Here is a 15837-nt window from a genome sequence, read left to right on the forward strand (position 1 = left end):
AGCAGGATTGTGGCTTTCGTGCACTTTCTGGTTTCGTTTATGATCCAGAGACTACATGGTTTTGGTGGGCTTTTTGTGTATTTGTTAGTTGGTAGGACTTGTCGTAGGCTTCCTATACTTGTCTTAACACATGAATGTTATCTGTGAAAATCCAAGTAATCTTAATTTGTACAGTTTACTCTTGCTCCTTTTAGATTTCCGTACAGAGGTTTTAAAGAGAGCATATTGTGGCAGCTCTTGGCGTAATACCCTACTTCACTCTTGCTTCCCTCTGCCCGCTGGTCATAAGGTTAAAATATGGAATGACTTAGTTTATCAAGTAAACTTACTTGAGCCTGTCCCTGGAAGAATCACCCTGTGAAGAATCGTGTTTTTCACATAAACTGAGATTTTGATGGTGTTTAGCCATAGTATGGGAATAGAGAGAAAAGTGGAAACTGATTGGAAGTAAAGTTACAGATTTTCCTTCTATCTCAGACTTTATTATGACCAGGAAGTGTTTGGTTTAGATAGACTGATAAACCAAGTTTCTTTTTCCTGGGGTCTTTCCTCACCTGTATTTCTCCAACGTCTTTACAATATTAAAACGTGTTTTATGGCTTTCTTTAAGAAAAGCTTTTTTTAACCCCTTAAAGTTGCTCATGAGCAAGTGACAGTGGGATGAGGTACAATTGGTGTGGTTTAAAAGCAAGTAGAGTGCTAATAGCCAGTAGAACAAGTAAATTATCACTAGCCTAGATCAACTGTAGTGTTTTATGTAGGGTTGCTATGGCTGGCCTATGTTAAAAGGGAACATCGTGTTCTTAGTAAGGCGTTGTGTAATATTTGGCATGAATGTCCTGTAGACACTTTATTATAATGTTACCACATCATAATTACTAGGTGATCAGGTGTTCTGAAAAGGAATTTTTGTGTCCGGTTTTGGTTGCGTGGCCTAAAATTCCTCTATGAGGATGGTGGGTTACAGCAATTTTTAGCAGGGTTGTCTTGCTGCATTCATACTTTCTGCATCCAGTTATATCCCTGTTGTGCAAGTTTTTAAACTGCTTGAATATTTATTATGTTAACCTAGCTTGTCAAGCATGGAACAGCAAATGGCTCAATATCTGTATTATTATTTGTGATTTAGTTTTATTACTCTGAAGGGCTTCAACTTGCACTTTTGGGTACACATGAAGTTGGATGCAGAAAATGTTGGTCTTGAAAGTAATACCACTGATGTTTTGTGTACTGTGCAAAAGGAGTCTGTCCCCTCCTGCTTTAACTGCTGCCTTAAACTTAACCACTGCTGTAGTCATGGGCTAGGCTGTTAATGTTTCATGTGTTGCTGTAGTAAGGCAAAACTTCTGCTTGCTAGTTGTTGGTTAGTAAAGAATGACCTCGCCTTCTGATGTTTTAGAAGAGGTTTTTGGGGGTTGTTTCTTTTTTAGCTACAGGTGACATACTTCCTTCTGTGAAATATGTTTAAAGGGCATGGGAAAAGAGAAGGCAGCATTCAAAAACACACTTCATGGGCTAATGGTTTTGTGATCTGTTGCTGAGATTTCTTGTGGCCCCAGGCCACTTTTGCAAAATAATATTGCAGAGAAGACCAAAATGAGGAAGGGTCAGATGGTTTGGGGATGTCTGCAAAGGCTACGGAGAGGCTCTGAAGCTGCTCTTTAGAGCACGTTCTGTTCAGGCTGACAGTGAGCTAGCAGCCATATGTAGTAGGAAAGCCCCGAACACATGGGAATCCACATGCCTGAGCATATGCACAGTGATCTGGCACTCTAGTAAGTGGCTTAGTAGATCACCAGGCGTGCTCGTGCAGCCTGCTTGTACTCTGCCTGCCAGCAGGGCTGGAACATGGGCAGATCAGGCTTCTGTGCTTCTATTTTGTATTTCTGAAGTTACCCTTTATGTGTAGACAGGGTCTTTATATCTGAATGCCTGCACTGGACCTGTATGAAGTCCAGTAGAGTCCTCTTACTTGGTTCTCTGGCCTTGAAGATTATGCTGCTACAGTCCTGCAGGGCCTAAGTTTCATGTGAGTTGCACAGGCAGTGGTTTTGAAGAGTGTGCTTTTCCTTGCTTATCCACATATGTGAGAAATTTTTGTGTGTGTGAAAGCTATTGTAAGGTCAAGAAAAGATTTTGTACAGGTGTTTTCAGCTGTGGCTGAAGTACTGTCTGGTGGTCCTAGAGGAGCCTTCTGATTTCACTGACTTTTTTTTGGTAGTCTGATTTAGACATCTTTGCTGGTAGGACACAGTAAAAAGTGAGGCTAAACGTATCATCCTCGAGATACGTAATTGTGGAGTATGATCCCCCTGCCCCCTTCATTTTCTTCCAATAGAAAGCAAAATTTTATTGGGGGTGCTGAAGGGGTAGAGACTCAACGTGCTGCTTACATGACAAAGTGAACTGAAATACACAGGGAATGTGTTTCTTGGGGCAAAAGTACAAGGTTATTCTGAGAATTATGTGAGCAGGCTGCAGAAATTCAGTGCAAGCCGTACTGATGTTCATCCTGAATAGATGTGATAGTGGGAGAGAGTGCTCTTTTGAACATCAAAATCTCTGGGAGACACTTTGGGGTTTGGCTTCCAGCTGTTTTGAGTGTTGGCTTCCAGCTGTTTGGAGTGTACTATAGTAATTCTTAATGCTTGATTTTTTCCTATAGATATAATTGTTAGATATTTCCTTACCTAGATGGCTTTTAAAAGTAGAACTGGCTTTTTGAAAGTAGAACCAAAGCTGTACTGGCTTTCAAGCATCCTGTCCTAAAACAGAGGCACTTGACTGTTAATTAACACCTGTAATTTTTCATAATTGAAGCTTAGGGAGACAAGATGAAGTGGTGAGGATGTCCAGTACTTCTCCTTTTGTTGACCTTGCTTCCTGTGCTCCTTATTCCTTGCAGCTTTTGTATCTTAGTATGCTTTTTGTGCTTGACCTTATTACATGTGCTTTTATGTTTCTGCTACTTAGTGTCTTTAATTGTACAAAGATCTTCACTACAGAAAGCGCTTCTTTGATTTTAATTACATCTCTACCATGGGTTCCTCTTGTGACTTCAGCTCTTATTTCAGTACTAATATAGCCAATTCACAGGGCAAGTACGCTGTGTTTGTTAGGTTGCCACACTTTGTGGAGTGTATTACTGAAGGCAGTGGGGCTGTATTAGTAATAGTCAGAGAATTAACTTGGCATAGAGCCTTCCAGAATGGGACTTTCATTCTGACTGAAATCGTTAACTGGGTATGAACTGCAGCGATGTCTAAAGAGCAGCATTAGCGTGGAACTTTGGTAAATGTAATACCCCATGGTGAAATTCTGCCCCTTTTTTAAGGGAAGGGAACAGTAGGTGTGCAAATATACTCTTTAATGGAGATATCAACAAATATTAAAAGTTGAAATACAATGTTGTAGATATCTTAGATCTAGTTTCACATATAATAAAGGTCAAATATGTGACTGCATGGTGGGGTGTGACAATTTTTCCCTCCTTTTTGTGACAACACTTCCTCAAATGTATCCTTTTTGTTACTTAAAAGGACAGGAGTTCGCATATGCAAATATTAAAAGAGTTCTGACTACTGATCTCCTGCTCAGTAATTTCTCCAGTTCCACTTAAGAGGAGAATAGTGTTTTCTGTTTACAATCAAATGTCTTTTTAAATTCACACTTAATACAAAGAATTTTAGTTCATGTTTAGGAAGGGACCTGTTGTAAGACTGGAAGGAAGTACATCTAGAAGTTTTCATGGGGCAGGTAAAGGAGACAGTGTTTAGTTTCTTCACAAGATGTTTTGGCACAGGCTGTAATAATCTTGTCTGTCAGGGGTGGTTTTTTTCCTCTATGGCAAGTACCCAGCCTGCTGGCAATTAAACTTGGCTCTGGACCATGGCTTATTATTCAAGGTGAAGGAATAAACTTGAGAGAGACAGTTTCTCTTGGCTCCTGGGGGTGATCAGTCCACATCCACTGTGGAGATGTGAGCCCAGGTGGTGGGCTTAGCAGAACAAGGAATAATATACATGAAAGGGTAAAATAAGTGCTTCTAATCTGGCAGAAAAGAGAACAATTCCTGCCAGATAATGGAGGGGTGGCTCTGATTGCTTTTTTTGTGGTGGTGGTGTGGCAAGAGGCTACACTAGTACGTGGCTTCTTATGGTTACAGGAAAGCAAATGATGAATCAGGAGCTAGCCCAGGTTGGTCAGCACAGCACAGGTGAGACTGACCCTCCACGAAGTGAGGTTAAGTTCAACCATGTGCTGGTACTGTGCTATTCATAGTAGAACTGAGTTGACTTTGTCCTGTTACCTCGGGCTAACTTACAGCTATTAGTTACTCCACAGGGAGAATAAGCTGCTTTAAAAACAACAAAACCAATCTAAAACCGGAAATTAAATCATAGCGGTGCCATGGCTGCTTCAGGAATAGAAGTGACTGGTGACATAAGCTTAGGTCCATTTAGGAATCATCGCTTGAGGACCGAGGGATTTATTTTTTCCTGTTTGGCCCTCTGGGACATAGCTAAGGAAGCTTCTTTCTGTGATTTTTTTTTTTTTTCTTTTCTTTTTCTTCTTTAAACAGATGAAAGAAGCATAAGTTTCAGTAAGCTGCAAACACCTTTTGCTTTAAGAGTGCATACTTGTATTTTGGAATATGGAACTAGTCTTGGTCATTATGTCAGTACTTTAACTCAGTTGACTTAGCTGTCTGGGGAGTTTTTTCATCTCCGAAGGCTAATTTGGAATTTGTGTTTTGGTGGTGAAATGTTTTAAGATTGTAATCTGTGGAAAAAGAAACATAACTTGAATTCAAACATGTGATCTCAAATTTTGTGCTAGATAATACTCATTCTTCTGCTTGGATGTGTTCAGTTGAGTGAGTGGTTGATTTTGAAATACTGTGTTCATCTTGGTATTATCTAAATGTTCTAACAATAAATGAAGATCATGGAGATGGAATTTTGGGGGGTGTCATGTTTATAAAGGGAACAGAATTCAGTGAACAGTTATTCTGTGCATTGCTCAAGGAACCAATTTAGAAGTAATGTTTTTAATCAGTAAGATTTCTTGCATTTCCTCCCATTTTGTATTTGTAGTATTTATAACTGTTCTTCATCTGCATTTTACAAGACGAGACTTGTATTGCATTGTTAGATGGACTTGATTGATGTTTCATAAATTTTTGTCTTATAAAACTTGGTGTGTTTTTTTTTTAATAGGAATATATTGATGACACTTTCAGACTTGGAAAGATAACGATTAGTACCTTCATTAAGGTGAGTGTCTGATGCTGTCCCCAAGAAAGTGATTTATAGTGTCGGTTCTTTCTCAGTGAGTCTGAACTGTTTTTTTGTTTTTACTTTGTATGCTTCCTTTGAGCTGTAATGTCAGAGTGACGAAAAATAAAAGATGTTCAGAGCATTAAATTTGTAATGACCTGTTGTACAACTCATGGAAGCACATGGAAGTTCTGCTAAATCTCTAAATCTTCAGGAAACAAATTTAGTGTAGCATCCAGTATCAGGTGCTACATCTGCATTGCTTGCTGTGCAGAAGTTTTTAATACCTTCCCGTCTTTTGATTGCTCTTGCAGGTGTCATCAGAAATTTGAATGATGGTGAAAATGTTGGGGTCCAGAAAACAAAGTAGCTGGTGTTAGATAATCAGGGTGATAGCTCAGGAGAGAAAGGAAAATGTTATGCTTCTAAGGTTTGATTTAGAAAGCAGGTCATAGGTCCAACGGTATTTTTTGGTCAGTTGTGCTCTACTTTCTAACAGGCTGATACTATTCTAATCTCTGAGAAGTTGGACACGGCATCAGAGATACTGACTTATGCATGTTTGTGTGATGTGTGAGAAGCTGACAAAGAAAAAGCTCACTACAACTCAGGTGGGATGTGTGGTGGATTAAGAAAGCAGAATAGATAGTCAGAATTATGGACATATTTTGAAAAGGAAGAGAAGTTGATGGTTATTGGAGCAAAAAAAGGAAACAGCTGAGAGCTTAAAGGAGATCAGTGGAGGCAAATAATCTGTGATGCAAAGAAAACCTATTAAATAGATTTTGTTACGTATGTGATCTGATGATGGGACAACATTGGCCCAAGAGAGGAAAGGAAAGCATAGCAGTTCTGGACAGTACTGTAATACTGCACAAAGATGAAATTCTGACTGAGATTTTGAGGGTTAATACTGTACTGTCTGATTAGTCTAAATGATTGGGGGGAAAAAAACCCCATACTGTGTTTCTAAAGCTACAAAATGTGATCTGAATAGGTTGTTAAAGCTGACAACATTCTCTTTTCAACGGTGTAGGTGTGACTTCAGTTCTCTACAGAAAATGAACTTGGTTGGGCTCCTGTTACACAGGTGTGTTCCCTAAAGCACCTTATTTATTCTTTTCTAATATTTGAAGTCTTCAATGCTTAGAATAGATATATTTCAATATCAAAGGAAATGTTGTTACGAGCTCTATATTCTTTGTATACTGATGAAATTAAACTTCCTTTTGTGGAAAAGACCTCCTTGAGATGCCATACACGAATAAATTCTTCTGGTTCTTTGGGATTTGGGCACACTCAGTTACCTGTAAGTTTCCTCTGATAACTAATAGAAAACCAGAAGATTAGATTTAACTGACTCTAATTCTAATCAAACTGATAAAATACCTGGTTTGAAGGACTTGTATTTAGTTTCAGATAAAAATCCTTTTGTAGTAGATTTGTTTTAGCTTTCAGTTAAAATGTAGAAAGGCTTACGAGAATTTTAAGTAGTTTGCAAGAAGTTTTTTTTTCTTAATGTTTTCCAAAATGCCTAAGTAGGTGAAGCCAATGTAACACCCAATTAAAATGGTACATACTGCTGCTGCAAATATCCTCTTCAAACCTAGACTCTGTTAAAACTTTTTTCACCTATGAAAATGTCATGATGGAGGTCAGCAAACTAGAGAAGTGCTATGTCACTTCATAAATAGTCAGGCAAGACGTTGTGGCTAATTACTTGTAGATCTTGATTAGCGAAGGCAGAAACTTTACACTATTGAGGAAATACAGACTACAGGGAGATGATGTAGTGTAAGGGAATTGGAAGAGCTGTCTTTAAATCAGGATTTAACTAGTGTTGAAAGACATTCCACATTTTCAGTGTCTAAGCTCAAAACTGAAATCTGCAAATAGCTCCAGATATGGCAATTTCTAACAGCTCTTGTGGTCAGAGATAGAGAGCTTATAATTTAAATCCTGTTTTATCAATTTATGATAAAGATTGGTTCTTTAAATGTTTTGCCTCTATGTACACAGATTTTTATCATAATCTGAGACTTGTAGAACTTGTAGCAGCTCTGCAACATTATACAGAATGGAATGTTGTGAATAAATTCTTCCTTAGGTCTGGCCAACACAAATGTACTTTTAACAGTTGGTAGACGTGCAGCATTTTAAATTAAGGCATGTTAACATGGGCTGTCTTCCAAAATGGTTAGCTTGGGATTTGAACACTGTTCCAAACATTTTTGTTCCAAACATTCCTTCTGCCTATTCAAATGAAGCATTTAAACTGACATAATTGTTTGCCACACAAATGTTGATCTTCTGGTTTTTGTTCTACTGTTTCTTTGTGTTACATGTCAGTGGCATGTACCAACAGACTTAGTTTCCTAGACTTAATAAAATAGGTTTCAGATTTTCTTTCTCCTGTTGAAGTTCCCAGTGTCTTTCTTGGGAAAGTTTATTAGGAAGAATAGTAATGTTGATGGACATTGCTAGTACAGACTTCTAAATGTAGTCACTTTTTTTTAAACTGTGAAGGTGACTGAGCATTAGCACAGGTTGCCCAGAGAGGCTGTGGAACCTCCATCCTTGGAGGTATTCAGAAGTCATCTGGAGGTGATCCTGGGCAGGCTGCTCTTGCTCAGTGACCCTGCCTGAACAGGGCATTGGACAAGATGACTTGCAGAGGTCCCTTGGGACCTCAACTTTCTGTGAATTTAAACTTTGTAACTGCCTAGTAAACTCCTTAATGCTCGTACCAAGCCTACAGCTATGTAGATGAGTTTAGATCAGGTGTTAAAATGGTGTTCTAACGAAACTTCTTAAGCACTTGGAGCTCCTATTGACCACATGAGGCATTTTGCTCTATTATCTACTGGAGAGGTTGGCCCTTCGTTCTTGGTGGCTGTGTCAACCCATGCAGACTATGTACATACTACACATGTACACAGCATGATACCATACCGACAGTGAATCGGAAGGGTTATTTTTTTCTGGTGTAGAAGATTCTGTTATTTTAAAGCTCTGTAAGACCTTATTTTAGAACAAAAGTGTTTAAAATGTAGACTTGTATCTGATTCTTCTGCTGGCTGACAGTTTCATGTTTAACCAACATTTATCTGCATAGGCATGGCATAACTCTGAGCATCTCTCTGGTATCTGTTTGAAGAGGACACTGTTGGGGGGCCCAGGTATTTCTTTTATATTTTATAGTTGTAGAGGTGTCCGGACTCTGTAATGGTCAAAGATTTCCAGTGGAAGAGGATGAGACAAGAATTAAATGCATGTGGGAGACTCTGGACCTAGAGACTTCATGCTTTTGATGCTAGCTGGGAGGGAGCTTGATAAACACTTTAACCAACTTTTCATAGAAAAAACAGGTAAGAAACATGCATAACTGTTAAAATTCACGTTAGTAGAAAGGTGCTTTCCCTCCTGCCCCCTCCTAGAGCTTATGTAGAAAACAGATTGTTCTGTGTTTATCTTAGAACTGTGGTTTCAGTCATATATACAAATTCAGAACTATTTTTTGGGTATAAACTGGGAGTTACCTGATTTAAAGGTGAAACATTTTTAGTCTAAAACCGTACTTATTTTATAATTCAGATTTGTTTTTTGTTTGTGTGGGGGTTTTTGTGGTGGTTTTTTTTTTTTTTTTTCTTACTGAGGTAACAATCTGGTTGGAAGTATCCTGACTTATGGATGCAATGGCCCTGGCCTGGTGCTTATGCTGACCTCTTCCTGTATAGGTCTGCTGTAAATTCAGGATGGTGCTTGGATGGCTCTGGACCAGGGCTATGTTTTGATCAGTTCCTCTTGTAAAGTGGCAGCTGTAAGCAGTGGTTAATTAGGATCACCATTATAAAGATATGGCTAACTTTTACTTAAATAAGAGTCCTGTGCTCAGGATTGAACTGAATGGTAAATCCTTATCAAAAATTGTGAAATCAATGCTGCAAAATTCACATTTTATGGAAGCACTGGTGATATTCTAGGTGTTATTGATAGAAAACTGAGTTATACCTCATGCCTTGTTAAGAAAAAGAACAAAACCTGTTTATGATGATTTGCAGTGAGATGAGGACTCTATTAAAAAAACCTTTCTTTTTTCATCCAAAAAGTCTTGCAGGAAATTAAGCATCTTTTGTGGTGCTTTTTTTTTGTTTTTTATTTTTTTTCCTCCCCCTTAAAGTGAAGTCTGGGAATACTGCCACACTCCCCCCCCCCCCCCCCCCCCCCCCCCCCCCCCCCCAAACATGTCTTAGCGAAGATACTCCGTTAATTGTTCCATCTCCTGCCACAAAGCAAAGCTCTCTGTTATTGCTGGTGAAGTTGTGCAGTTAGACAAGTCACTTCTTGGGTTATTGTTTGTTTTTCCACATTTTTTTCCTAATGTTTTGCTACTACCAAGCATTTAATTATTGTCTAATTGCACAGGGAGCGTACATTCATTGTAGATGTTAATTTTCAGTTTCTCTGAAATTGCATGATATGATTAAACCCCTGCTAGTTGTTTGTCATACAAATGAGAAAACTTGTACCATTTTTTAAAGCAACCATCCAGAGGACATGTGGAAAGTCTTATTGTTAATAAGATCTTTAGTAAAATTGAATCCTGACCCTTAGGAGTGGCACCTATTCATGCTAGTACAGTTAAGAGTCCCCAAATATTCACCTGTCTAGAGTCATAAACTGTGGTGTGCCTCTTGCTTAATTTGGGAATATTATTAAGTTCATATTAGTTGCAGATTTAGACTTAAATCTTCAGATGTTCACCTGTTATTCAGTTATTGAACTAGGTAATTTTCACTCTGGATTAGTTTTTCATTCTTTAAATGCCAATACTAGGCATATTTTTTTGGTATGAAATCTGGAGAAATATCTGTTTTCTGAATGTAACCAGATCTCTGATGAAATAAGATTTTTGAGTTTAAATACTGTAATTTCAAAAGAAATTTGCCTCCTTGGTATTCTCAGTCCTTCTTAAGAGGGTTTTTCAAAAGCATAAACTTGTTAGTTCTTCAAAAGTTTGTCCATACATATTTTGGTGTGTTTTTTCTGGGGATGCTGAAGTTCAGGCATTTAGGAATTAAAGTTCCATTGTTTTACGGCAGGATAAAGGAGCTGCTGTAGCTAATGAATAACCAGAAGACATTTTCTGCGTATCTAACCCGGCATATTAATGCCTACTTTTGTCCTTCGTGCTCAGTGGAAATACGTCGCCTTTTTCTTACACTGCATCAGGATCTTAAAGGTTTCTGGTCTTTGCCAGAGTGACTTTGGGAGGCTTGCTCTGTCTAGAAGAGCAGAATGGCTTTTGTGAGCCAGTTGCCTTAAAATCAAGTTTAACTGGTGCCAGTTTAAGATTTAAAAGGAAGTTTTTATTTACAGAGTCAAAATAGGCAACATCCCTTAAAAATTTGGAAAGATGGAGCAGAAAATAAAGACAGACTGGCTTAATGGACTTCTCTGAAGATCAAACCTAAAAGAGCTAGCTCTTCCTTTGTTTCCACGTGACTGTCTGCACTTGCTTATTGAACTTGGTATACAATGCAGTTACCTTCCTCAGACTGTGGTCACAGGAGAGAACCTCAGACTGGGAAAGCATGCTAGCTTTTACCTTTTCATTCTTGATTGGAAATTTATTCATGCGTATAAGTGAGATGAATATTTGCAATTTATTATGGCATTTTGACTCGCATTAGTTTCAATGCTAATGAATTTCTCTGGGATGACTGACCCTCTGTGCTCCTGAAGTGTTTGCATGGTGCTTGCATATGCATGCAGATGTTCCACTTAAGGTTGTCTTCTGTTTGAGAGTAAAGTCTAGCTAGATGCATTCGTTCTTATCTAAAATTACAGACGCAGAGCATGGTGTAGGGTAATTGCCAGTCTGTTCTTTTTCCACAGTTATTCCAATCTCTTCCTAGAAAAATCTCTCTGAACTTATGGCATGTCTTAATAATATTGCTGCTTTGGGAGACCTTGGGTTTTTTATTTATTATACAAGCTCTCGTTTTAGAAATGCTCCTCTTCCTTCTTTTCCTAGAAGCTCTTAGAAGTCTGCCATAATGTTTTCCCTATTCCTTCCTATTTATTCTTCCTGTATTCCTTACTCTGGTATGTGCCTCTGAGGCTTTTGAGATTTTGAAACAGAAGACATTTTGTGCAAGACCGACTTTCAGTGACATTAATCTTCCAGTCCTGCCTAAGAACACCATTCCATCTCAAGGAGTTGAGGCAATTGTTTTTGAAATATACCTTTAAAAAGGTCAAAATTGTGTCATCTCCATTACTGGGATACTTATTTTTGGTTTTGGCATTGTTGTCTTTGGGCTCCAAATTGTAGTCACTGTAACGTAGTTATGTAGGAACCGCATAGATGCTTACTGCGGGCAAAGCTGCAGAAGCACTGGCATGTTGCTAGAGACAGAAATAATGCAACTTAAGCATTTTGTGGGCACAAGTTCCTGCCAGGTATCAAGAGGAAGAAAATTTACATGGTATCTTCTGTAGGTCAGTACATATTTCTCTTCCGTTGGCAATTCTCTTAATTTGAACTCACTGCTTAATATAAAAATAATTTTAACCTCCCTGAAATCTTGACTGTTGTTGAGTTACTCAACTGTTGTTCAAGGAGGCACAGGGAAGCCCTGAAAAGTTATTGGACAGTTTATATATCTGTCTATATATATATATATATATGAAATTATTCTTTCCCACATAAGGAAGCACTCTTGAACTTTCCTACAAATACCTGGTAGAAGCTACCCTAGGTGCCAGGGAAAGAACAGAGGAGACAATAAGTGATAGTTGGAGGTGGAAAAAATTCCTCATTAGTTGTTCAGAATTTCAAACTCTAAGACTCTACGTGCTAGCAATGGCACAATTTCAATGACACTTAAATTTTCAAAGTTTACAAAAAAGACTGGGGAAATAATTTCCCAAGTAAACATTGTTCCAAACAATATTTGTTGACAACTCTTGAGGCTAAAAAATACTATGGCATATGTCATACTCTTTGGCTTCAGAATTCAGCAGAAGAGGTTTCTCACACTTACAGACTGAAATAAGAAATGTTTGCATTCAAAGTAAGAAAGCTGTGGAGCTGTTAATTGCTCCTCCCATAAATAGCACAATTTTCCTGATACATGTGTTACTGCAATGTTGGGCTAATTATTTAGAGAATTCAGGGCTACGCTAAGAGTCTGTCTTCTGCCAGTTAATGCTTATGATCCTATCAATAGTGATTTATATGATTTTCTTTAAGGGATTTAAGTATAGCAGCCTAGAGTTGGTCTGTGGGTTTTTTGGTTTGGGTCTGTTTGGTTTTTGTGGGTTTTCTTGAGAGCTTTTTCTTTACCTCTAAGGAAATTATATAGCATAGTTTACTAGCAGATAATGTTGTTTCAGTTATGGCAGTATGTTTTTCTCTTGTATCTAAAGCTCTTTGAGTAGCATTTGGTTAGAAAAATAGGAGGAAACCCCTGCCTTGGGCACAGAATATAGCATGAAGAATATTAATTTTCACCTTAAAATTCCTACATGTCAGACTTCCTTTTCAGGTGGCTGTCTTTTTTTTCCCAAAAGCTTCATTTTAATCGTAATGGGGTTAATTGGTGTAATTTTGGTATGCATAGGATATTTATTTGAAGTGGGTAAAATGCTGTAGATGATCTCCAAGGTTAGCTTTAACCTTCTAAGGGTAGGTAAAAAGCCGTCCTGTTGCTAGCTGAGTAGTTTGCTGGAGTACCTTTACTCACTGAATCCTCTATACAATACTATAATCTCAGTGCCCTCTCGAGAAACAATAGTGCAGATGACATGAGAAATGGCTTCTTGAGGGTGGGCTCAGTTATTTAACTAGATAGATGTTCTTATTTCTGCAATACTTGAAGTAGTGGTAAGAGCCTTTCCTGTGTGAGAATGTATTACATTTTAAAAATGCTCCTTACCTTTACAGTAACAGGAGGCTTGTCTCATATGCTGTCCGTGTAGGTATTCCCAGTGCCACCTTGAGTCTCCTGAGCCCTTTGATGTTTTTGGTCACTGTCAGACAGAATGAGATGTGGCTAGTCCAGCGTTGTTAAGCACGGGCCATGATGCTGCAGATAGTAGCATGGGTACCACTAACCAGTTGGGCTCGTTAGGAGCATGTGTGGTGAGAGTAGACTATATGCAGGGACAGAGCTTCATTAAAATGTCTCACTAAGTAAAGCAAGTGAAAGTGCAAGCTCTATCTGCCAGAGAGATTAAATTGGAGATGAACTGTCTGATCTAGTTAATCCTTGGCCGCCAGAGTATGTGCCATTATGAAATAATACTATAATTTCATCTAAAAGTAAATATTTTGTTGCATGTTCCAGTTATGTAATTTTAAAGACACAAGTGGCTTCCTTAGTGCAGAAAAAAACGTCATTAGAGCTACTAAAGTGTAATTTACTGCCTTTATACTGCTGTTCAATACAACAGCGTAACAGGAGGTCTGTTTAGTCTGGATTAGACTACTTGAAGTGAATACATGCAGAAGTGAAATGTTGTTACTTTTTACTCTTCCCAAAGGGGTATTTTTTATGATTACCTATAGTGAATTACTAGTGAATAATCTTGTAAGGAAAACAAATATTTATTTATATACCATTACTGATGGCTTTAAATGAATGTCCTTAAACTACACTTCCTCTTTCAAATGAAAACAGATATCTTGCGTATTACTCTGGCCAAACGAGGAGACGAGTAGTATTTTCTTCTGAAAAACTCAAAATAAATGTAAAATGTCTGGAAAAACAGCAATTAGGAGGGTAAGAAAATAGTTTCAATGTTTTTTCTGGAGGGGGGGAAGTTGAATCATAGTGTGTTTTAAATGAGTATTAAGTTAATGTTTTCTGTTACAGGCTTTGTAAAAAAATTTCTAAAAAAAATTGTGTTTAAAAGGAAGCTGTTGCAGTTAATATTAGCTGAACTTAGTTGCAGACTTTCTCATTGACTTTGTCATTCCAGTCAGGGGTTTATTAGTCAACAATTGTGATCTTGAATATTTTAAAGGAACAAAGAAGGAAGAACAAACATGGTACTGTTCTTTTACGAACAATCCTTTTTTTTTTTCCTGATGATGCATTAAATTGTTCGAGAGTCTTGATTCATGGTTTTGAGGTATTGGTGTCTGTGGATTGCTGAAATATAGAGCAAATGAGTCAGATTGAGTATCTCTTTTTTTTATTTATGAAGTTGAACTGCTCTCTAGTACTTCTCCTTTGATGGGTCTTCATTATTAGTCTGTTCTTAGTTCATTTCTGTATACACTGATTTTTTGGGGGCCTGGTGCATTGGAATTTGCTTTAAAAGCAGGGGTATTTTTGTTTTGTTTTAAGATTACTTTTTTAAACAATGCAGAATATCCCCCCACAATTAGTGGTAATCAGTAGATAAAATTATTCTTAGGCTTATTTGTTGATAAATAGGTGGGTTTGTGTACTTAGTTTCCCTGTTCCTGATATGTGTTCAGTCTACCTACCTATGTAGCATACAAAAAAGAAAGTGAAGAATTTGGTCAAAATGGCAGAACAGCTCTTAAAAGAAAAAAAATCAAGACTATGTATTAAAAAAAAGACAACAAAAAACTCCAAAAAGCCCCCCCCCCCAAAAAAAAAACCCAAACAAAAAACCTCCAAACCAAGTAAGAAATCCTCTGATGTCTGAACGGAATTTTTTTGTTTGTCAGGGTAAACTGGAAGACAGGGGAATACTTTCGCTGAAAGTAATAATAGCTATTGTTCAAATTGAGGCAGTAAAATTGTCAAGTATTAAGTAGGAGAATAGAAGACAAGGATTTAACTTTTAAGGAGTTATTCATGTTTATTCCACTTTTTGTGTGGGTTTTTACCAAAAAATAAATACCTTTTCTACGGTAAAACACTATTAGGTGTGCAATTATGTTTAACTTAAACTTTTCACTGTTCAAATGCTGAATATATTAACCATGAATATCACTTATGACTCTTAATTTCATCAGTCAGTGAGAATTCCAGTTTGTCAGCAAAAGCAAACAAGGAAATTAATTTTTTCCCCTCCTTTCCTTCTTCCTCAGATTCGTGGGTCTCTATGTCCAAACAGAATTTGTAGAGAGAGAAAATTCTGAATATGGCTTGATTTGCTCTTGATCTTCGTGGTGTTTCTAATGAGTCTCCCATGGACTCTATCAAGTTCAGGGGGTTCTACTCTAGCACTGAGGAGCAGAACCCTGAGCAGCAACCTGGTATCAGTGAAAACATTTCTTTGTCGTTCTCTTTAAAAGAGCAACAGAAAATGAGCGATTATTCTGGACTTGCAAAAAGCCATAGCCAGATGATTGCAGAAGATTCAGAAATTCAGACAAAGCCTGAACACTCTCACGAAGTTCTTCAGGAAGATATTGAAATGAGCAGTGGATCCAGTGGAAATGACTTCAGTGGAAATGACACAAATGAAAACTACTCAAGTGGGCACGATTCTCATGGCCATGAATCTGATGAAAATGGGAAAGATTCAGCGATGCTCATGGAAACTTCAGACTGTCATAAGAGGTAGTAGC

The 15837-nt window shown here is 37.8% G+C and overlaps 1 protein-coding gene across 8 annotated transcripts in view; it reads left to right on the top strand.

The window, feature by feature from the left end:
• Positions 1-15837, top strand: part of PER2 (period circadian regulator 2) — a 51371-nt gene that overhangs the window by 2581 nt on the left and 32953 nt on the right. The window contains exons 2-6 of one of the 8 annotated variants that reach the window (XM_056358407.1): positions 5220-5276; positions 6316-6369; positions 8395-8647; positions 13967-14068; positions 15355-15829. In XM_056358407.1, coding sequence (XP_056214382.1) covers positions 15456-15829 — 374 coding nt within the window. In that variant the 5' untranslated portion in view covers positions 5220-5276; positions 6316-6369; positions 8395-8647; positions 13967-14068; positions 15355-15455. Of the gene's footprint in view, positions 1-5219; positions 5277-6315; positions 8648-13966; positions 14069-15354; positions 15830-15837 lie in introns of those variants that run through there. The other 7 variants (XM_056358409.1, XM_056358415.1, XM_056358413.1 and 4 more) reach the window with 7 other exon arrangements.

This window comes from Falco biarmicus, chromosome 13, assembly GCF_023638135.1.
Source record: "Falco biarmicus isolate bFalBia1 chromosome 13, bFalBia1.pri, whole genome shotgun sequence".
Classification (NCBI taxonomy): Eukaryota; Metazoa; Chordata; class Aves; order Falconiformes; family Falconidae; genus Falco; species Falco biarmicus.